At 46.5% G+C, this 23,159-nt stretch overlaps 1 protein-coding gene across 1 annotated transcript in view; it reads left to right on the forward strand.

Annotated features, from left to right (window-relative positions):
- Window positions 1-23,159, forward strand: part of kcnh3 (potassium voltage-gated channel, subfamily H (eag-related), member 3) — a 492,909-nt gene that overhangs the window by 405,233 nt on the left and 64,517 nt on the right. Inside the window, exon 10 of the mRNA XM_060929349.1 lies at window positions 3,607-3,856. Coding sequence (XP_060785332.1) covers window positions 3,607-3,856 — 250 coding nt within the window. The remainder of the gene's footprint in view (window positions 1-3,606; window positions 3,857-23,159) is intronic.

Here is a 23,159-nt window from a genome sequence, read left to right on the forward strand (position 1 = left end):
TATCGATTTCAGAACAAAGTATTTTATGTGACTTGCATAGATCTCATCTCATCTCATTATCTCTAGCCGCTTTATCCTTCTACAGGGTCGCAGGCAAGCTGGAGCCTATCCCAGCTGACTACGGGCGAAAGGCGGGGTACACCCTGGACAAGTCGCCAGGTCATCACAGGGCTGACACATAGACACAGACAACCATTCACACTCACATTCACACCTACGGTCAATTTAGAGTCACCAGTTAACCTAACCTGCATGTCTTTGGACTGTGGGGGAAACCGGAGCACCCGGAGAAAACCCACGCGGACAACATGCAAACTCCACACAGAAAGGCCCTCGCCGGCCCCGGGGCTCGAACCCAGGACCTTCTTGCTGTGAGGCGACAGCGCTAACCACTACACCACCGTGCCACCCCACTTGCGTAGATAAGTGACACAAATCTGCACTGCGCCACGCTGCATGTCGCTTTTGAAGATTGAAATAAATGATTTGTTGAATACGATTTTTTAATTTTTTTAAATAATCACCTGTGTATTTACACTAGAACAACTATCCACCTCAGGCTCCGTGAATTCACTGGATATGAGCAATCGCGCACTCTGATTGGCTACTCGACAGTACTACTAGGATATCAGCTCATATACCATGAGTAGAGAAAAACAAAATGTCGGAGCATGTTACTGAAGCAACCGAGGACGAAATAAAAACTCTACTCGAAAACAAAACCCCAAAAAATGCTATCAAGTATTTAAAAGAAACAGAAATAGTGAAAAGAATATGCCCCCCCCCCCCCCCCCCCCAGTATCTCCTGTTCCACACTCCAGCCCAGTCGGTGGCGGTAATGCACCTTTAAGTTGGTTTGCAAACCACCAAAAAACCCTAAAGAAGAAGAAGAAGAAGAAACCCCAAAAAGTACAAAAAAGAAACAAAATATGGAATAAAAGTATTTGATGGTAAGACCCAGGGCTTTCCCCAGAAAAAAAATATCAAAGCAGTGCTGTTGATGCAGAGCCTGGCCCGTAACTGTTACTGGGGTCCGGGAGCATGCTCCCCTGGAAAATTTTGAAATTAGAGACTTCAAATGGTGTATTCTGGTGGCATCAAGGGCTGATTTAGGCACAATTCAATATTATTAAATTTGCTGTTTCTTTTACCTTCTCAAATATGCAAAGCACAAAATTTAAAGGGAAAAATGAGATTTGAAATGAAAACACTGGAAACAGGCAATTCAGAGAAATATATATATATATATATATATATATATATATATATATATATATATATATATATATATATATGTATGTATGTATGTATGTATGTATGTTATTTACCAGCTGGGAGGTCTGTATTGTGAAATACCGTGACCGAGGTCTTGAAAGTACTGAGTGAGGCCCTCTGGGCCGAGGTCAGTATTCAAGGCCGAGGTCACGGTATTTCACCATACAGATCGACCTTAAGCTGGTAAGTAATATATTTATTTTTTTCTTTACCAAATTCTAACAGAAAACGAGAGCGCCCGAAAGGGAAAACCGAGCCGAGCCGCCATTTTGAATCCTCATTCACGGCTGTATTGCAAATGGCTTCCTCCTCGGTATACAAGTGCACTTCCATGGCAGGAAAAAAAACAACTACGTTTTGCCGCCTATGTAGTCCCCTATTTATACAAATAGGAGTCATTCAGGATTCAGCCATGTTTTTGCTTGGCGTTAGCAAGTTAGAGGGTTTTAGCTTTCTCCTGAAATGTTTTCTTTTATTTCTTCTTCCTCAGGGTAGTAAAACTCGCTTTCGCTGTGAACACTGTCGTTATCGCTATCCATGATGTAAAATTAATGCTATTTTGAATCCTCATTCACGGCTGTAATGCAAATGGCTTCCTCCTCGGTATACAAGTGCACTTCCATGGCAGGAAAAAAACAACTACGTTTTGCCGCCTATGTAGTCCCCTATTTATACAAATAGGAGTCATTCAGGATTCAGCCATGTTTTTGCTTGGCGTTAGCAAGTTAGAGGGTTTTAGCTTTCTCCTGAAATGTTTTCTTTTATTTCTTCTTCCTCAGGGTAGTAAAACTCGCTTTCGCTGTGAACACTGTCGTTATCGCTATCCATGATGTAAAATTAATGCTATTTTGAATCCTCATTCACGGCTGTAATGCAAATGGCTTCCTCCTCGGTATACAAGTGCACTTCCATGGCAGGAAAAAAACAACTACGTTTTGCCGCCTATGTAGTCCCCTATTTATACAAATAGGAGTCATTCAGGATTCAGCCATGTTTTTGCTTGGCGTTAGCAAGTTAGAGGTTTTTAGCTTTCTCCTGAAATGTTTTCTTTTATTTCTTCTTCCTCAGGGTAGTAAAACTCGCTTTCGCTGTGAACACTGTCGTTATCGCTATCCATGCTGTAAAATTAACGCTATTCTCCTGAGAAATGCTGTCAAAAATTTATAAGATTTTTGATAATCTTATAAATAAATCTAATTAAAAAAAAGATAAATGTTGACAAAAAATTCTACTATGTTTGTTGTTGTGAACGAGCGAGTCGCCAGAGGTCTGTAACCGTGGTCCGTAACCGTGGTCTGTATCGTAGGATACAGACCTGCTCACCAGCCAGAGTGCAGGATTTGATGGAAACCGCACTGCGAAAAAAATATTTAATTTTATTGCACAACAAAAAATGCCTAATACTGAAATATATAGCAGCTGAAATTAGAATATTAGCAATACGGATGTAGATCCAACAGGCAAAAGTCACACACAGTAGCCTACAGTATAGTGCCAGGAACAGAATCAAGGTCCAATCACGCAACAGCGCCATCTATCGACCAGTGCCTAGAACGTGGTTTTATGTCTGGTTGTGAATGGCAGTCAGTGCACGCAGCAAAAATGTTTATTTTCACTTCTGGGTTGAGTACCAGGATAGTCTAGACCTATATATTACAATATCCTTCTATTTCTATCGTTATTACTCATTTTCAGAGCAGAATAGGAGATATTTAGGTATGGAAAGTACTCTGGATTGTTCAATTTATAGTATTGATTTTTTTTTTTTTTTGGTGTGCAAGTGACAGCACGGCGCTGACGTCACACAGCGCTATGGAGCGCCGCGTATCCACACTTTGGGGAAAGCCCTGAGATCGTATCTTTTTTTTTTATTTTTCAAGAATTATTATGATAGCATTTTTAACAAATTGTTACCGTCATTTCACAGGTTTGTTTACATTCTAAGCGGAAATAATTTTGTCGGCCGTTTTGTATAAAGTTTTTATTTATCGACTTTGCAAAAAATAATAATAAAAATGCACTGTTTCTCAAAATCCAGTGAATGTGGATAGAATGATTGAGTGGAATAGTTATTCCACTCAACCACATCGTACATGCTACGCACCTCGTCGGCTATCAGCTCATGTACGACTCGATTTCATGGAATAACTGTTAATTGTACTCTGCATGTTTTTAAAACATTCTTCTGATATCATATTCTTCACACTGCAATCCTGAATGTTATTACTGGATATCCTTTGTCTTCCACTCAAACAGCTACCAAAATAACCTTCACGTTCTTGGTTGAAGTAGTGCTTTAATACTACTGTTTTCTCCCCGTCCTCCCCCCAGCTGCTGAAGGACTTCCCTGATGAGCTGCGAGCAGACATCGCCATGCACCTGAACAAAGAGCTGCTGCAGCTGCCGCTTTTCGAGTCGGCCAGTCGCGGGTGTCTACGCTCGCTCTCGCTTATCATCAAGACGTCGTTCTGCGCACCCGGAGAGTTCCTCATCCGCCAGGGCGACGCGCTGCAGGCCATCTACTTTGTCTGCTCAGGCTCCATGGAGGTGCTCAAGGACAACACAGTACTGGCCATACTGGGTGAGAGAGAGGATTTCCTCGGTCACACTGATGCAGACAGTCGAGCATGTTACAGGTTTATAGTTCATCTCAGTGTTGTAGTCGAGTCACTAAACCTCAAATCCACGTCCAGTCTCGAGTCCCCGGTCTTCAAATCCGAGTCATTAAAGAAAATTTCAAGTCGAATCCACTACTGATCCGTCTCAAGTCCGAGAACAAGACTCCACCCGCACCATGTGACGGTGGCTGTTGCTGCCTTTATGTGAAAGCGTCTCTGCTACTGTGTTGGACTAACGTTTCTGCTTGACCGCCCCATTTTAGTTAATAGTCTACAGATAAAAAGCTTGTTCATCGCTCAGCAAACCCCGCCCACTATCAACAGGACCAATAACATGAGAGAGGGTTAACACTAGCTAGTTCATCGCTCAGCAAGCAAGCCCCGCCCACTATCAACAGGGCAATGAACATAGCGTGTCACTTCCTTCTCTGGGTGGAGTCTTACCAAATGATGATTGAAGTTCGAGGTCGTCCCCGTCGTCTCCTCGATAGCTCTTCTACATATGGAACACATAGCAGTGCATTTTTCCAACTGCACGAGAAGTCTGTATAAGCAAAGCGGACAATCCTAGCAGGGCTTTGAACCAGAATTTTTTTCCTATTGGTTCGTTCCGAACAGAAACGGAATTTTAACGTTTCCGGTTTTGGGTTCCACCATTAAATAGACGTTCCCGAACCGGTTAGAACAAAAAAATTTCGTTCCCGGAACGGTTAATTACGTTCCCTGTCAGCGGTTTAACAAATGGCTATAGAATTATGTCTCTGTCTCATCCAGCTTAAGCCAAATGTAGGCTAATTCTATTACAACCTTCATTAAATAAGACAAGAAATAATTCAAAACAATTATTATTTCAAATGTTGGCGATTTGGATTCTCAGTATGTCTTCCCATCTACACAAACAGAAAAAGTGCCAAAAATGAAAGAGAATTCGTTTAGTGTGTTACCAAAGGCTAGTCAGGCCCTATAGAGGGCTACCGCATGACGTCACCGCGCCGCGAGATTTTGTTAGGCGCCATATTGGAAGACCAAGTACACATCTATGCAAGTACATACATACATAAAACAAACTACACCTGAAATGTAGCCAGGGCCGGTTCTGCCCTAATCTGGACCCGGGTGCAACATCGCGCAACCCCCCCCCCAAAAAAAAAACACCAGTCTAAATCAGGACAACCATCACATAACTATAACTATAAACATTTTATATCAACTATTTTAACTAAATGGGCTATAATAAATAAGCCTGCAGGCAGCCACGGCGGGCTGCCTCAGAAAAGTAACCATTTGTCCTACCTTAAAACTCGTTTTGCATTTTCTGCCTCCTTTTTTGTATTTTCGACCCTCCGTTTATTTTCTTTCCTTTTCTGAAAACCCGATTTGTGTCCAGACATTTTGTTCTGCTACCAACGAACTAACTCGTCAGGTCTCGTCTCTCGAGCCCGCGATGATTCCCGTGGGAAGGGCAACAACTGATACATTTTTACAAACAGCCAATAGGGAGGTTGCAACATTCAGGCTCTTCTTTGCTCAGAGACACTCAGTAATGGAGACGTGATAGTAGTCCACCATCCCGCTCTCTCCATTCAGTCAGCGACCGTCACACAGGAAGTGAACCCCAGCGGGTCATAGAAACTTGCGCAGGAGAAGAATGGCTTTTTTATTTGTAGGCTACAGAAACTTTGAGGAACGAAATAAAAACCGGTATTAACCGGTTACCATTATTTTTAATAAGCGTTTCTGTTCCGGAACATAAAAAATAATAAAGTTTCTGGTTTCGTTTCTGTTCCATGTGAAATAGAAAAATTTCCCGGTTTTCGTTTTCGTTCCTTGAACCGGTTCAAAGCCCTGAATCCTCGGGGCTTCTCTCCAGGCATTTTAGCGCCATTAACGCTAGTTTGTTCCTGAACATGATGTATGAACAGATGAATGTGCATTCTCTTGCACAAAATTAGTATAAAAATTAATGTAGATATAAATATCTTACGCCAAATTATTATGGCATGTTACAAAAAATAAAGAAAAAATCCGAGTCCTCGTCTCCAATTTATGAACCTGAACGCAGATAATGCACGAGTCCGAGTCATCAGTGCTCAAGTCAAGTCACAAGTCCTTAAAATTAAGGCACGAGTCGGACTCGAGTACTACAAGCCTGGTTCATCGAGGGTTCAGCTTCAGCCTTAAACCTCAAAATATCATCAACTTGAAATAAAAGAATGGCTCTAATCCTAAACTCAGCTAAAAAGTGCCTTTCCTAATTTTTGGTGTTGTTTTATAAGGAAAATACATTTTGTTTTACAGGAATTTAGGACGTTTATTTGGTATTTAATCGTGTTATAAATCCAGACTACAGCGCAGAACTTGATATCATCAGGTTCAGTGAAAGATCGTATTCAAAGTGCAGTCTGCAGTGCACATATTTTTTTTACTCGATGTTTATACATTCAGAAGGAAAAAAGTATGGTTTTTTTAAACAGTTAATGGTTTTAACTGTTAGACAAAAGTGATCTGAACCGAAATACCGATTGTGCTGTCAACGCTTTATTGAATATCAACACAACCGTCCAATGTGTTATTACTCATCCTATACAAACATGCCACAACATGTCACATAACTTGTGCTATTAAATTATTAATCAAACCCTAAAATCTGTACCTTAAGAAATTATTGGCTTGTCACTAAGCAAAAACAGGCTGTAAGCAGAGGACATGATTTCATCTCAGAATGTACTTTCTTGGCATGTTTGTGATTGCACTTGTAACGATTAACATTTTATGAACACGTCCTTTGGTCTGTGTTGTGTTCCTGAAGGATTGAGCACTTTTGCAGGCTGCTTTAGTATTCAGTGAGTTACAGAACTGGTGTAAGACGTAAATATTCGATGGTGAGATGGAGAAACGTACACACCAGGACAGTGATTTTGCTTCTGATAATCTACACAGGAATATACACAGGTGTAGTGGTTAGCACAGTCGCCTCACAGCAAGAAGGTTCCGGGTTCGAACCCAGCGGCTGGCGAGGGCCTTTCTGTGTGGAGTTTGCATGTTCTCCCCGTGTCTGCGTGGGTTTCCTCTGGGTGCTCTGGTTTCCACCACAATCCAAAGACATGCAGTTAGGTTAACGTGGGGCGGCCTTGGGCTGAAGTGCCCTTGAGCGAGGTACCTGACCCCTGACTGCTCCCCGGGTGCTCTGGTGTGGCTGCCCACTGCTCTGAGTGTGTGTGTTCACTGCTTCAGATGGGTTAAATGCAGAGGATGAATTTCACTGTGCTTGAAGTGTGCATGTGACAAATAAAGGTTTCTTCTTCTTCACTTAAGTGATCATTACAATGGCAAAAGTGAGCACACTGATCTTTCACAAATCCAGACTTTTTCACCATCAGCTGGACTCAGACATTTAGCAGTACGCACAAGTGTAAATGTGTTAATAGGAGCATCTACAGATTACAGAAAATCCTGCACAGAAAATTAAAGGAAAGGCAGAGACCGTTGAATGCAGAAGTTTCGGCGCCTCTGGATTTTCAGAGAATGCTACTGCTGCTCTTTTCGATCATCTGTCCCAGTCAGATTTATTTATTTATTTTTTATTTTTGCTTTCCACAGATTTGTCTTCGTGTTTTACACTACGTTCACACTGCAGGCTGAAGTGACTCAAATCCGATTTTTTCGCCCATATGTGACCTGTATCCGATCTTTTATTGACAATATGAACGACACAGATCCGATTTTTTCAAATCCGACCCAGGCCGTTTGGATATGTGGTCCTAATTCCAATTCCTATCCGATCTTTTCATACGCGACTTCAGTCTGAACCGCCAGGTCGCATTCATCCGACTTACACGTCATCAGCAAGCCACAAACGTCACTATTCTGCGCTGAAGTAGGCGGCGGGTCTCTCAAAAAAGTTACAACAACAAAACCCTTGCCCGCTTCCTTCTCAACCTCCTCCTTAACATCAGGCTATTGTGCATGTTCTGGCTCCGTCGCAACAACAACTGCATCATCGCCAGGTACTCCATGCTGGCTACTGTCATACACAGGAAACTTTAGGTTACTTCCGTAAACACTGGCCATGCTCACTGCGTGTGACGTCGTCGTATCCTGCAATGCGCATGCAGAACACTTTTAGGTCGCTTTTCGTTCATACTGAGGATCACATACAAGTCGCATATATTTGTTAATGTGAACGACCTCACAAAAAAATCGGATTTCACAAAAAAATCGGAATTGAGCATTAAGCCTTGCAGTGTGAACGTAGTGTTAGACCTGGTCTTACATTCCACAGTTGGATTTAACAATTTACAGTAACACCCAGCAACAATCTGTACATTGTCTGCAATCTACACACTAGAACTGTCTTGTCTAGACGTGTCTTTCACGTCACTGGAGAGCAATGAACAGTTTTAGGGCTTTATCAAGAGTACACTGCCTTTACTACCCAGTTTAATTACGATCCTTCTGTAAAAAATAATTTGCAGATGATTCTCTGCACTACAGTGGTATGCAAAAGTTTGGGCACCCCTGGTCAAAACTGCTGTTACTGTGAACAGTTAAGCAAGTTGAAGATGAAATGATCTCCAAAAGGCATAAAGTTAAAGGTGACTCATTCCCTTTATATTTTAAGCAAAAACAATTTTTTATTTTCAACTTTTACATTTTCAAAATGACAAAAAAGGAAAAGGGCCCAAAGCAAAAGTTTGGGCACCCTGCATGGTCAGTACTTAGTAACACCCCCTTTGGCAAGTATCACAGCTTGTAAACACTTTTTGTAGCCAGCTAATAATCTTTCAGTTCTTACCTGGGGGATTTTCACACACTCGTCCTTGCAAAAGGCTTCCAGTTCTACAAGTTTCTTGGGCTGTCTTGCATGCACTACTCTTTTGAGATCTATCCACAGATTTTCAATGATGTTTAGGTCAGAGGACTGTGAGGGCCAGGGCAAAACCTTCAGCTTGTGCCTCTTGAGGGATTCCATTGTAGATTTTGAGGTGTGTTTTGGATCATCGTCTTATTGTAGGACCCATCCTGTTTTTAACTTCAACTTTTTTACAGATGGTGTGATGTTTGCTTCCAGAGTTTGCTGGTATTTATTCGAATCCATGCTTCCCTCGACCAGTGAAATGTGCCCTGTGTCACTGGCTGCAACACAACCCCAAAGCATGATCGATCCACACCCATGCTTCAGAGTTGGAGAGGTGTTCTTTTCCTGGAATTTGGCACCCTTTTTTCTCCAAACATACCTTTGCACATTGTGGCCAAAAAGTTCTATTTTGAACAGGACTTGTTTCCAAAATGTATCAGGCTTGTTTAGATGTTCATTTGCAAGCTTCAGACGCTGAATTTTGTGGCTCGGACGCAGGAACGGTTTTCTTCTGATGACTCTTCCATGAAGGTCATATTTGTTCAGGTGTTGCTGCATAGTAGAACAGTGCACCACCACTCCAGGGTCTGCGAAATCTTTCTGAAGGTCTTTTGCAGTCAAACGGGTTTTTATTTGCCTTTCTAGCAATCCAACGAGCAGTTCTTTCAGAAAGTTTTCTTCATCTTCCAGACCTCACCTTGATCTCCACTGTTTCTGTTAACTGCCATTTCTTAATACCATTACAATCTGAGGAAACGGCTACCTGAAAACACTATGCTACGTTCTTGTAGCCTTCTCCTGCTTTGTGAGCATCAATTATTTTATTATTCAGAATGTGAGGGAGTTGCTTAGAGGAGCCCATGGCTGTTGATTTTAGGGACAAGTTTGAGGAGTCAAAACAGCTTTGAAATCTGCATCATCTGACCTTTCCTAACGAAGAACTTGAATAAGCCACAGCTCAATAAGCTAATTAAGGTCTGGAACCTTGGTAAAAGTTACCTGAGAACTCAAATGTATTGGGGTGCCCAAACTTTTGCATGGTGTTCCTTTTCTTTTTTCACTCTCCAATTGTACAAAACAAAAATAATACACACATCTTGCAGAAAAGGCTGAAAAGAAATGCGTCGTCTTTACCTTTATGCCTTTTGGTTCATCTTCTGCTCACTTAACTATTCACAGTAACAGACATTTTCAGTAAGGGTGCCCAAACTTTTGCATGCCACTGTATATGTGACCTGTAATATATAAGGTACAGTACAGTGATGAGTCACTTATTCAAAGGAATTTGATTTTACTGACCTGCTATAGCTAAGAGATGTAACACATTTGTAGCTATTGAAGAGTTTACTGAAAATCCTGCGTTTGTCACATGAACAAAAATGCAAAGAGCATCGAGGAGAAGTTTAAGTCATATACTGTTCGTATGCTCATAAATGTATGCAGCTGAAGACACACTCAGATACACACACACACACACACACACACACACACACACACACAGTGATTTACTAAACAAACCTCATCCACCCACTACCTCCTCTTGGGGGCACATAATTTGCAGCTCTACTGAACAGTAACTGTCCCCCACCCACCCCTCACTCTCTCACTCTCTTTCTTTCTCTCTCTCACTCTCATCCCCCCGTTCTCTCTCTCTCTCTCTCTCTCTCTCTCTCTCTCTCTCTCTCTCACACACACACATACAAACACACACACTCTCTCTCTCACTCTCATTCCCCCCTCACTGTCCCCCTGCTCTCTCGCTCTCATTCCCCCTCTCTCTGTACCACCTGCTCTCTCTCTCTCGCTCTCTCTCTCTCTCTCTGTCCCCCCTCTGTCTGTCCCCCCTGCTCGCTCTCTCTCTCTCAAACACACACACACTCTCACTCCCCCTCTCTCTGTCCCCCTGCTCTCTCTCTGTCCCTCCTGCTCTCACTCTCTCTCTCACACTCTCATTCCCCCTCTCTCTGTCCCCCCTTCTCCCTCTCTCTCACATTCTCATTCCCCTCTCTCTCTGTCCCCCCTGCTCGCTCGCTCTCTCTCACACTCTCATTCCCCCCTCTCTCTATCCCCCCTGCTCGCTGTCTCTCTCACACTCTCATTCCCCCTCTCTCTGTCCCCCCTGCTCGCTCTCTCTCTCACACTCTCATTCCCCCTCTCTCTGTCCCCCCTGCTCGCTCTCTCTCTCACACTCTCATTCCCCTCTCTCTCTGTCCCCCCTGCTCCCTCTCTCTCTCACACACTCTCATTCCCCTCTCTCTCTGTCAGTGGCGGCTGGTAGTCTTTCAAACAGGGGAGCCTGGTCGGTTACGATATTTCCAGATTTTAAAAGAAAAAACACAGCAATTTTGCCCATACTCTTGCCTCTGATCTGGCTGATTGTTGGCAGGGTCACAAACTGTGAAATAACAGGTTCTTTTGGCCCATTAGCCTACTGTCCAATATACATGATGTTGGGGGGGGGTATATTTTTTTATATTTTAAAATTGTGACATGTTGTTTAAAAATTGATCATTATTGAAAGCAGCTCTTTGTCAGGAACCTCAGCAGTAACAGCAGAGTGTTCTGGAATAGGCACAAGCACTGACCTTGGGGAGCCAAACATAGAGCTGGGTGCCACACATTTCATTCAATGACACAGTAATGGTTTGTATGGGTGGGTGGAGCACAGAGGACGGCAGGACAGAGATCAGGTTCGGGAATAGGGCTTTTATTGCCACACTTTTCAGTGAACAACTTTCAACAAAACAGACAGACACACACGACCGGCGTCTGGTTCGGGAAAGAGCTCCCTCTGCTCTCGCTCTCCCTCCTTAAGTAGGACGCGGTCACTGGGAAGACACACAAACACAGGTTAATTGCCCTCAGGTGTAATGATTCTGCCACTTACCTTCCCTGACTCCGCCCTCCTGTCACAGACCGGCGCTTGACCACTGCCACATACCCCCTGCAGCTGACTCCCCCCCCCGACGGGAGAGGAAGTCCGCCACGACCATCTGTGCCCCCGGCCTGTGGACCACCTTGAAATTAAAGGGTTGGAGTGCCAGATACCAACAGGTGATCCGCGCGTTGGCATCCTTCATGCGGTGGAGCCACTGGAGGGGCGCGTGGTCCGAACAGGGGGTGAAAGGGCGTCCCAGCAGGTAGTAACGGAGGGCGAGGACCGCCCACTTGATCGCCAAGCAATCTTTTTTGATGGTGCTGTAGCGCCCCTCACGCACCGACAGCTTCCTGCTGATGTACAAAACTGGGCGGTCCTCCCACTGGGACAAAACAGCCCCCAGCCCTCTGTCCGACGCATCCATCTGCAACATAAAGGGGAGAGAGAAGTCAGGGGAGTGTAAAAGTGGCCCCCCACACAGTGCAGCCTTTACCTCAGAGAAAGCCCGCTGGCATTGCTCCATCCATGGACCGGATCTGGTGCCCCCTTTTTAGTCAGATCAGTCAGCGGGCTGGTGACGTCCGAATAATTAGGTATAAACCTACGATAATAGCCAGCCAGACCCAGGAACTGTCTCACCCTCTTTTTGGTCTTGGGCCTCAGGCAGGCCGCAATTGCTGCTCTCTTGTTAATTTGGGGACACACCTGCCCGTTGCCCAAGTGGAAGCCCAGATACCGTACTTCCACCTGCCCAATCGCACACTTCTTTGGGTTGGCTGTGAGACCCGCTTGCCTCAGCGACCTAAGGACAGCCCTCAGATGTTCGAGGTGCCTCGGCCAGTCATTACTATAGACAATAATGTCATCAAGGTAGGCGGCCGCATAAGTGGCGTGGGGGCGGAGGACCCTGTCCATCAGCCGCTGAAACGTAGCAGGCGCCCCAAACAGCCCAAAAGGAAGTGTGACGAATTGGTGTAATCCGAATGGTGTGGAAAAGGCCATTTTTTCTCGGGATAGTGAAGTCAAGGGGATCTGCCAATAACTCTTTGTTAAATCCAGTGTCGAATAAAAGCGAGCCGTGCCTAGTCGATCGAGCAACTCATCAATATGAGGCATTGGGTACGCGTCAAATTTAGACACCGCGTTGACTTTTCTATAGCCCACACAGAACCGGACCGACCCATCAGCCTTGGGTACCAAGACCACCGGGCTGCTCCAGTCACTGTGGGACTCCTCGACGATGCCCATTTCAAGCATGGGCTCGAGTTCTTCCCGAACCACCTTTTTTTTGTGTTCGGGTAGCCTGTAAGGGCGGCTACGCACTACCACCCCCGGGGGCATCTCAATGTGGTGCTCTATGAGGTCGGTGCGACAGGGCAGGGGCGAGAACACGTCCGAAAACTCGGTCTGCAACTGGGTGACCTCCGCGAGTTGGGTCGGGGAGAGGTGGTCTCCACAGGGGACCGGAGAGGTACGTGACGCCAATGCCCCTTTTTGAACCTCCGGCCCCAGCTCCGCCTTCTCCGGAACCACTGACACCAACGCCACGGGGACCTCCTCATTCCAGAGTTTAAGCAGATTGAGGTGGTAAATCTGTAGCGCCCCACCCCTGTCCGTTCGCCTCACCTCGTAGTCGATGTCCCCGACTCGCCGTGTGACCTCAAAGGGTCCTTGCCACTTGGCGATCAATTTGGAGCTCGATGTGGGCAACAGTACGAGTACTTTATCTCCTGGTGCGAACTCCCTAAGGCGCGTACCCTTGTTGTACAGGCGGGCTTGCCGTTCTTGGGCCTGCCGCAAATTCTCCTGGGTTAGGTGGGTGAGTGTGTGGAGTTTTGCATGCAGGTCAATAACGTATTGAATTTCGTTTTTACTTTGTGAAGGTCCCTCCTCCCAATTTTCCCGCAGCACATCTAGAATGCCGCGTGGCTTACACCCATATAATAATTCGAACGGGGAGAACCTCGTGGAGGCTTGGGGGACCTCTCGCACTGAAAACAACAAGGGCTCGAGCCACTTATCCCAATTACGTGCATCCTCACTTACGAATTTTTTAATTATATTCTTGAGGGTGCGATTGAACCGTTCAACTAAACCGTCCGTTTGTGGGTGATACACGCTGGTGCGGATCGGCTTAATCCCCAATAACCCATACAGTTCGTGCAGTGTCCGTGACATAAACGTGGTGCCTTGATCAGTCAGAATCTCTTTCGGGATTCCAACTCGGGAGATGACGTGGAAGAGCGCCTCCGCAATACTGCATGCTGAGATATTGCACAGAGGCACTGCTTCCGGGTATCGCATTGCATAGTCCACCAGAACTAATATAAAGCGGTACCCTCGTGCTGACCGATCTAATGGCCTGACGAGATCCATCCCAATTCTTTCGAACGGGGTCTTGATTAATGGTAGAGGGCGCAAAGGCGCCTTTGGAATGGCCGCTGGATTTACTAACTGGCATTCGCGGCACGCCGTACACCACCTACGAACATCGCCGTGAATCCCCGGCCAATAGAATCAGGCCATTATTCGGACTAGTGTCTTATCCTGCCCTAAGTGTCCAGCCATGGGATTAAAGTGAGCCGCCTGGAATACCAATTCCCGGCGGCTCTTTGGAATTAAAAGCTGCATGATTTGCTCTTTCGTCTGAGTGTCCTGCGTCACTCGGTATAATCTATCCTTCATAATAGAAAAATAGGAGAAGGACGGGGTGACGTTCGGCGGGAGCGTTTGACCATCGATTACTCTCACCTGGTCAAATGCATGCCGCAGAGTCTCATCTCACGACTGTTCTAATGGGAAATCCGCAAGGGATTCCCTGAGAGAGAGAGGAGGAGCTTGCGGCTCCTCACTCTGACGCGGAGATGACGTAGACGGCTCTGTGACAGCTGCTCCCGCCAAGGCGACACTGGGACCTCCCCCTGCTGAAGTATGGCAGGACCCACTCTTCACTAAATGGCTCATCAACTCCCCGAATCCCGGCCAATCAGTCCCCAAAATTATCGAGTGGGTGAGGCGAGGATTAACCGCTGCCTTTACTATAAATTTTTCCCCTCGGAAAAAAATGTGGACCGACACCAAAGGGTAGCTGTGAACATCCCCGTGCACACACAACACCTTCACCCCCTGTGCTCCCCCCAATGCCTCGTTTTGCACCAGGCTTTGGTGAATTGAGGTTTGATTACAACCGGAATCCACCAACGCCTGATGTGTATCCCCTTGAATACTCACCGGTATGCAATACGCTCCGGCCCGATCGAGGGAGGCTCCTGGTGCATCGGGGATCCGAACCACCACGCCCACCTCCATTGCCGTGCACTGCTGTTGGAGGTGGCCTGGCTCCCCGCAGCGCCAGCAAACCGGCCTGGGCTTACTCTCCGCACCGGTGTTCTGGGGCTCACTCACCTGAGGGGGGGAGAGACAGACACAGAAGGGAGAAACGGGAGGGCACCGCGGGTGCGGCAGGCCAGCTGGGGTGGCACCGGCCCCCGCCTCCGCGGTGGGGAAATGGGGCGAGGACGGGACACAGGAGGAGAGGGAGAGAGAGAAGAGGAGAGAAGAGAAGAGGCTGTCTGCTGTCCTGCCGCCGGGACAGCCGCCAAATGGTCCTCCGCCAGCTCGATGGCCTGATCCAGCGACTCCGGGCGGTGGCACTGGACCCACTCCGTGGTTCCTGCTGGCAAGCGTGTGATGAACTGTTCCAGTACCACTTGGCCGATGATCTCCTCGGCGTCGCGGTTGTCGGCCCTCAGCCACCGCCAGCAGGCGTCCCGGAGTTGCTGGCCAAGCGCAAACGGCCGGCCGACTTCCCCCAAGCGCAAAGCATAGAAGCACAGACGCTGCTGCTCAGGGGTGCGCCCCACACGCTGGAGGACAGCCCGGCGGAGGTCCGCGTAGGCCAGCCGGCGGTCGGCGGGGAGCTGTAGCGCGGCCAGCTGCGCCTCTCCTGTTAGCAGGGGGAGGAGGCGCGCCGCGCACTGCTCCATCGGCCACCCCGAGGTCTCCGCGACTTGCTCGAAGAGCGTGATAAATGCCTCGGGGTCATCCTGTGGGCCCATCTTGGTTAGGGTGAGGGGGGACAGGCCTGCGGTGGGAGCGCTGGTGGACCCGGCCGACGCGAGGAGGTGCTGGAATGCCTCACGATCTTCTTGCTGGGCCAGCACCAGGGCCTCGAACCGCTGTTCCTGTTCCTTTCGGAGGGTGACTAGCGCCTGGTGCTGGCTTTGCTGGGCCGTGGTGAGGGCGTGGACCAGTTCGGCAAACGGGGAGGACTCCATGGGGCTGATCGGCTGCTGCTCTCCAGATCCCAGGTTTCGGTACCACTGTAACAGTTTGTATGGGTGGGTGGAGCACAGAGGACGGCAGGACAGAGATCAGGTTTGGGAATAGGGCTTTTATTGCCACACTTTTCAGTGAACAACTTTCAACAAAACAGACAGACACACACGACCGGCGTCTGGTTCGGGAAAATGCTCCCTCTGCTCTCGCTCTCCCTCCTTAAGTAGGGCGCGGTCACTGGGAAGACACACAAACACAGGTTAATTGCCCTCAGGTGTAGTGATTCTGCCACTTACCTTCCCTGACTCCGCCCTCCTGTCACAGACCGGCGCTTGACCACGCCCCCGCTGCCACAGACACTTTCCCTATATTTTACTTATTTTGAGTGAGAAATGTTTTATTGACAATTTTGATAACGCTTCACTTTTAATCCAGGTCTGTAGTGTGAAATGTTCTCGACTGTGTTTTTGTTTAAAAATGTTTTCCAAATTGTAGCTGTGTTTAATTCATATCCAGAAAAATATATATTCCAATATAATATACTCAGCATAAACATTTTAAATAGATTCTATATTTTTGGTCCATCCATGACATATTACTAAAGTAGCGTATTTACTGTTGTTGATGTGGGTCACTTGCTGTTAGCCAATTCACTTTCTCATACCAGGAGAGCTGAAAGGAACGAGTATTATTCCCTACCTTTTTCACCAAGTCAATTTGAGGCGTTGGTCTACCCTGCTCTTTAATTTTAATTTTTTCCTCGAAAGGAAGACTGGCAAATGGCTTCGCTAAAATTAAATCAACAATGCTTGGCATCCATGTGCAGCTTTCTTGCTAGCTGACTAGCCCCCTCAAGTTCAAGTTCAGTCACTCAAATAAACGAAATTTCTGGAACTAAGATAGCAAACTTGACAACACTATATTTACACTTTATTTACAATGAAAATATATACAAACTAAAAAAGCTGGTAGAAACTGTATGTAATGAATGAAATCGAAATGTAAGCTGAGCTCTTACAATACACCACAGCACTTGCGAATCCGCATGGGACTGAACTGAAATTCACCGCTGCCTGTCTATATTTGAAACGAGCTGTCAATCAAAGAAAATATCCGGCCGCTTTCACCAATCACCAGTCTCCTCGCGGAAACTGCCATGTCCCTCCCACTGTGAGGCTGGGAGTCCGTAGACGGGCATTTTCGCAGTATTTTTCCAATAACCGTCTTGCATTTTGATATTGAAAGCGCAGAGCTCCCAAATGCCATTGAAGTCCACTGAGGCTGGGAGTCCGGTGGGCGGGCATTTTCACAGTATTTGTCCAATAATCGTCTTGCATTTTGATATTGAAAAGCGCATAGCTCCCAAATGCCATTGAAGTCCACTGAGGCTGGGCTGCATCGCGCTGTCACGAGGGGGAAAAACTCACGCACACATTAGGCGAACTGGGGAAAGTTATAACGGAATGATTTCGCACTGTAGTTGGGTTGAGCACATATATTTCTATGATTCTGGATCTGAAATAGCAATGTTATAAGGTCGGCTATAACATAAGCCTAGCGCAATTCATCCTACACGATGTTCGTCATTTTTAGAGGAGGCTGAGCCTCCCTCGTTGTCTTAGAGCAATCGCCCGTGCTCTCTGTCCCCCCTGCTCTCTCTCACTCTCTCACACTCTCATTCCCCTCTCTCTCTCACACTCTCATTCCCCTCTCTCTCTGTCCCCCCTGCTCTCACGCTCTCTCTCACACTCTCATTCCCCTCTCTCTCTGTCCCCCCTGCTCTCACACTCTCTCTCACACTCTCATTCCCCTCTCTCTCTGTCCCCCTGCTCTCACACTCTCTCTCACACTCTCATTCCCTTCTCTCTCTGTCCCCCCTGCTCTCACTCTCTCTCTCACACTCTCATTCCCCTCTCTCTCTGTCCCCCTGCTCCCTCTCTCTCTCACACTCTCATTCCCCTCTCTCTCTGTCCCCCCTGCTCTCACGCTCTCTCACACTCTCATTCCCCTCTCTCTCTGTCCCCCCTGCTCTCACTCTCTCTCTCATTCCCTTCTCTCTCTGTCCCCCCTGCTCTCACTCTCTCTCTCACACTCTCATTCCCTTCTCTCTCTGTCCCCCCTGCTCTCACTCTCTCTCTCACACTCTCATTCCCCTCTCTCTCTGTCCCCCCTGCTCTCACTCTCTCTCTCACACTCTCATTCCCCTCTCTCTCTGTCCCCCTGCTCCCTCTCTCTCTCTCACACTCTCATTCCCCTCTCTCTCTCTGTCCCCCTGCTCCCTCTCTCTCTCACACTCTCATTCCCCTCTCTCTCTGTCCCCCTGCTCCCTCTCTCTCTCACACTTTCATTCCCCTCTCTCTCTGTCCCCCCTGCTCGCTCTCTCTGTCCCCCCTGCTCTCGCTCTCTCTCTCTCTGCACTGCATGCTGGGAGTTTGCTGGTGGAGGGTGTGGTGAGGTTGGCTGAGAGCTTACATTTTTCTTTTTAACTTTTTTGCTATTCTTTCTTGTAGTATTTGTTAATTGTTTTGGTGTTTGTGGTTGTTTGTAGGTGTGTGTGTGTGTGTGTGTGTGTGTGTGTGCGTTTGTTTGTTTGCTTGTTTGTTTCTTTGTGGCAGGGATGGCGTCCTCCGGGACGCCGCCCCGTCCCTGAAACATGGGATTAGGATGGTACCGCAGCCCACGGTACCGGTAGAACAGGTGCTGCTCGCCGTCGGAGAGCAGGTGGGCTACGAAAACATCATATGTGCCTCCCGCATGAACAAGGCAGTAGTCGTGTTCATGAAACACCAGGAGCTCGATAGAGAGCAATATTTACATCAACAATGAGTTTGTGCAAGTTTCCCCGCTGGCAGTGCCTTCCATCCGGGTAACCGTGTCCGGAGTTCCCCCGTTCATTCCGAACGAGGTGCTGGAGTGAGAGCTGAAGCGCTTTGGGAAATTTGCAAGCAGTTTCCGGACAGTGAGTTTGGGTTGTAAGGACAACAAATTAAAACATGTTCAGTCTCTACGGAGACAGGTGTTTATGTTTTTGGACTCTCCAACTCGGACACTGGATGTTTCCTTCCGTGCGAAGCATGAGGAAGGGTTTTACATGGTGTATGCGAGCTCGGGAAACATGAAGTGTTTTGAGTGTGGAGATGTCAGACATAAAAGAATTACCTGTCCACATAGACAGGTAGAACCAGCGGCTAGAACTGCTAGCGGGGAAAGGAGTGGCGTGACGGGCACCGGTGAGGGGGGCAGCGGTGAGGCTGTGGTGACTGACAGTGGGGAGGGGGGCAGTGGGATAGTGCTTGTGACTGACGGTAGGGAAGTGAACAGTAGTGTGACTGATGGTACAGAGACAAGAAGCGCTGTGACTGATGGTAGGGAAGTGAACAGTGTGATGACTGACGGTAAGGAGGTGAGGAGAGGTGTGACTGACGGTGGGGAAGGGGGCAGTGGTGTCGCTGTGGTGACGGATAGTGGGGAAGTGAGCAGCGATTGGCCAGCGCTATCTGAGTCTGCTCCGCCTGCTCAAACTGAGGCCGGAGGCTCCGTGCCTGCTGGTAGCTCCGTGATCGGGGCTGCCGGTAGTAGCGATTCAGTGGAAACAAAGGTTGTTGTGGGGGGATCTGAGCAGGACACGGAGTCTCCGGGTTTACAGGAGGCTGTCAGACCCGACAGTGAGACAGAAGACGTGACGAAGCCGGACAGTCGTCAATGTGACAGACATGGAATGTGACACTGACTCTGTTTCTATAGCGGACAGTATTTCTCAAAGCGAAGACCTTTATTCACTTGAGGAGATTAATAACTTTTTGGATGAAACTTTTGGAAAAAAAAACAATATTAAAGATTATTTTCCCGACGTTGAAAAGTTTATCAAATCAGTTACCACACTTCAAAGAGTTGTTGGAATGGATTTACTGGATGGAAAGAAATGCTATTAGTTAAAAAAGCATGTCACTGGTCTGAGGAAAGGGTTAAAAGAGTCTAAGAGTAGAATGATTAAGAAAATGAAACTCAAAAAATAAAAGTTTTCAATGACTGCACAGTAGGGTGCATCAGTTGCCCTCACTTTCATAAAATCTGATGCATTTTTGTTTGGGTGTTCCTTTTCACCAATAAAGACATCCTGTAAAATTTTTTGACCATATTCAAAAGTCTAATGGTGGCACCATGAGGTTCGATTTTTGCCAAAAAACGCTTATTTTATGTTTTCGCATAAGGTTTGAATCACAATGTTGGACTCCATTTATTGATTTCTTGTGACCCAGAGATCATGTTAAGAACCTTTGCAAGGGATTGAGAAGCATCAATGTGATTCATAATACATTTGTATTGTTTAAAAGTAGTTGAACAATGATTCAATGAACAGCTAAAACTCAAACTGTGCTTGATAATATATTTAGAATATGTACTAAAAATGTGTATCTAAGATATTTGGTATACTCTATAAGGTGCCATAATGTTTCATGAAAAGTGATCGAAATTTTGTCATAAAAGTCATAAAATAGCAGCTTTTTCCATAACTTTGAGCTCCTGGTGCCACCATTAAACTTTTGAATTTTGTCAAAATATTTCACCCAGTGTGTTTTCTTACCAAAAGGAACATAAAAACAAAAATGCATCATGATCGGAGGAACTTTTCATTTTTCGGGGGCAACTGATGCACCCTACTGCACAGCACTGGTTTTTCATCTCTACTGGTTCTTTCCATCTGTTTCTTTACTGTTCTGTCTCTTTATCTTTCAATATCCAGGGGTTAAGAGTCGCTTCTTTAAATATAAATGGGGGAAGAGATGAACAGAAAAGAGTTTTATTATCTGAAGTAATCAGACAAAAAAAACCTGGTTATTATTTTATTACAGGAAACACATTGTGACGAGTCAAATAAAATAGCTTGGGATCTATGGTGGAATGGACAGTATGTTCTTAGTCATGGGACAAATTTTAGTGCAGGAGTTGCGATTTTATTCTCTCCTGTTTTAGATATAAACATCATGTCCAGTACAGAGTTAGTGAAAGGTAGAGTTCTTATAGTAAGGGTTAAAATACAGGATTTTACTTTTAGTTTTATCAATGTTTATGCACCAAACCAAGGCTCTGAACGTGAAGAGTTGTTTAATTTATTAAAAGAGAAATTAAATTTTAATGATCCAAGGGAATGTGTTGTAATGGGGGGAGACTGGAACTGCTGCACAGACTTTACACTAGACAGGACTGGAGAGGAACCACACATTCACTCCTCGTCCATTTTATCTCACTTTCTAAAGAGAACTGATCTGGTTGATGTGTGGAGGATGAAGCACCCTTCAGTCCGACAATACACATGGGTGAAAACCACACGTACCCCTTTTCCACCAAATCAGTTCCAGGGCTGGTTCGGGGCCAGTGCTGGTGCTGGTTCACAACTCGTTCAACTTGCAAGCCAGCTGAGAACCAGTTTGCTTTTCCATAGCTCGCGGTGCTAAGGGGAGCTACGTCAGTTATGTCGCTGTATACGTCAGTTACGTCGCTACGTTTGCATAAACCTTGGCGCGAATATCGAAGCAAAAACAACACGGAAGAAGTAGCAGCAGCAACAACAACAATAATAATAATAATAATGGATGACTTCGTGTTTGTACAGCTGCTGCTTCTCGTCACTTAAAAATGGCGACCTTTCGTGGTCTTGTTATTGTTGTTGGTCTTAACAACTCCGCCCCCCCGCTGACGTAAGCGGTTCTTTCCTCTGGCCCAGCAGAGAGTTGGTGCTAGCCTGGAACCGGTTTTTCTGGCCCCAGAGCCAGTTCTTTGTCAGTGGAAACAGAAAACCCAGTTCCAAACTAAGCACTGGCCCCGAACCAGCCCTGGAACTGCTTTGGTGGAAAAGGGGCAATGGTGAACTTCTTCTAGTCAGGTCAGCATTGGCTGAGAACACCAGTTCTTTATCTCCCTGTGGCTGAGGGAAGACATGGCCTCATGGACATTTCATCGAGAATTGCTGCCTTCAGACTGCAGATGGCGCAGAGGCTACTCTATGGCTGTGGATACTGCTAGCTGGCGTCTGCTCAGCTGCTCCTTAGAAAGGCTGGCCGGCTAGGACTGGATAAACAGCTGTTTCTTCTAAGGACCTCTGAAGTTGACCTGGCTGGAATAACACCTTTCTACAGCTTGGTGCTTGATGCGTGGAGGACATTCACGGACCACGGACCTCAAATCTGGTTTGTGGATCTTTGAGGAGCTGCTGTTATACAATGACTTCTTTACATCTAGCATGCTTTCCTCCACATCACTTCGCACCGAGTATGTTGAGGCTGGCGTTGTCAAACTGAGCCACCTCATAAGAACATCTCCGGAGAGGCTTGTTAGAGTCATCGGCGTCAGGTCTTCCAGGGTGCTGAAGAAGATAGTGGACGAGGTCTGGCAGTCCCTGTCTGTACCACTCAGGGTGTACGCCCAGGTCCGTACCCTGGTTGACCTATGGCACGAGGACCACGAGTACATCTTTCCTGCACTAAGTGTCAGACCTGCGACTGAAGAGTGGTAAGAGGAGAGAGGGCTGCTTCTGTTCCTGAAAACACCAGTGCTGGGTAACTTCAGCTCATGTGGGAAGAAGTAGCTCTATTACAGCTGTGTAAAGGTACTGAATTTCTGCTCTTTGGTTGAAGTCAGGGAGTTGAGGTGGACCCAGGTTTTTGCTCCAGAATGCACCCCTAAAGGCTGCTGGAGGACTCTATACAAGCCGCCCATTGAGAAACGGACAGCTGACCTCCAGTGGAGGATCATACATGGAGCGATAGCCACAAACAGACATATGGCTCACCTGGATCCCAGCACTGGGGAGGACTGTCCCTTCTGTCACCAACAGGAAACCCTAGTTTCCTTGGTGTCTCTTTGTCCTTGTCTAGTGGGCTTATTTAAGACACTGCAAGAGTGGGTGGAACACCTAGGGGAGAAATTTTCCATCCCTTTGTTTGTCTTTGGGCTGAAATACACAGTCAGGAAAAGACAGACTCAGGTTTTAATTAATTTTTTCATCGGAACTGCAAAACTAGCAATCTGGAAGACCAGAAAGAATCAGATGCTGGGCTTGGGATGGACTGATGTGGTTCAGAGCCTGAAAGGGTTTGGTTGCATCTTGTCTTAAGGTAGAGCATGCTTTTTACAGACTAACCAATAACCTGGACACTTTTATAGATCTGTGGGGTTTTAGACAGGTTTTATGTTCACTTGAAGAGGATGGTGCACTAACTTTCAACTTTTAATGTATAATTGTGTGTGTGTG

This window comes from Neoarius graeffei, chromosome 9, assembly GCF_027579695.1.
Source record: "Neoarius graeffei isolate fNeoGra1 chromosome 9, fNeoGra1.pri, whole genome shotgun sequence".
Taxonomy (NCBI): Eukaryota; Metazoa; Chordata; class Actinopteri; order Siluriformes; family Ariidae; genus Neoarius; species Neoarius graeffei.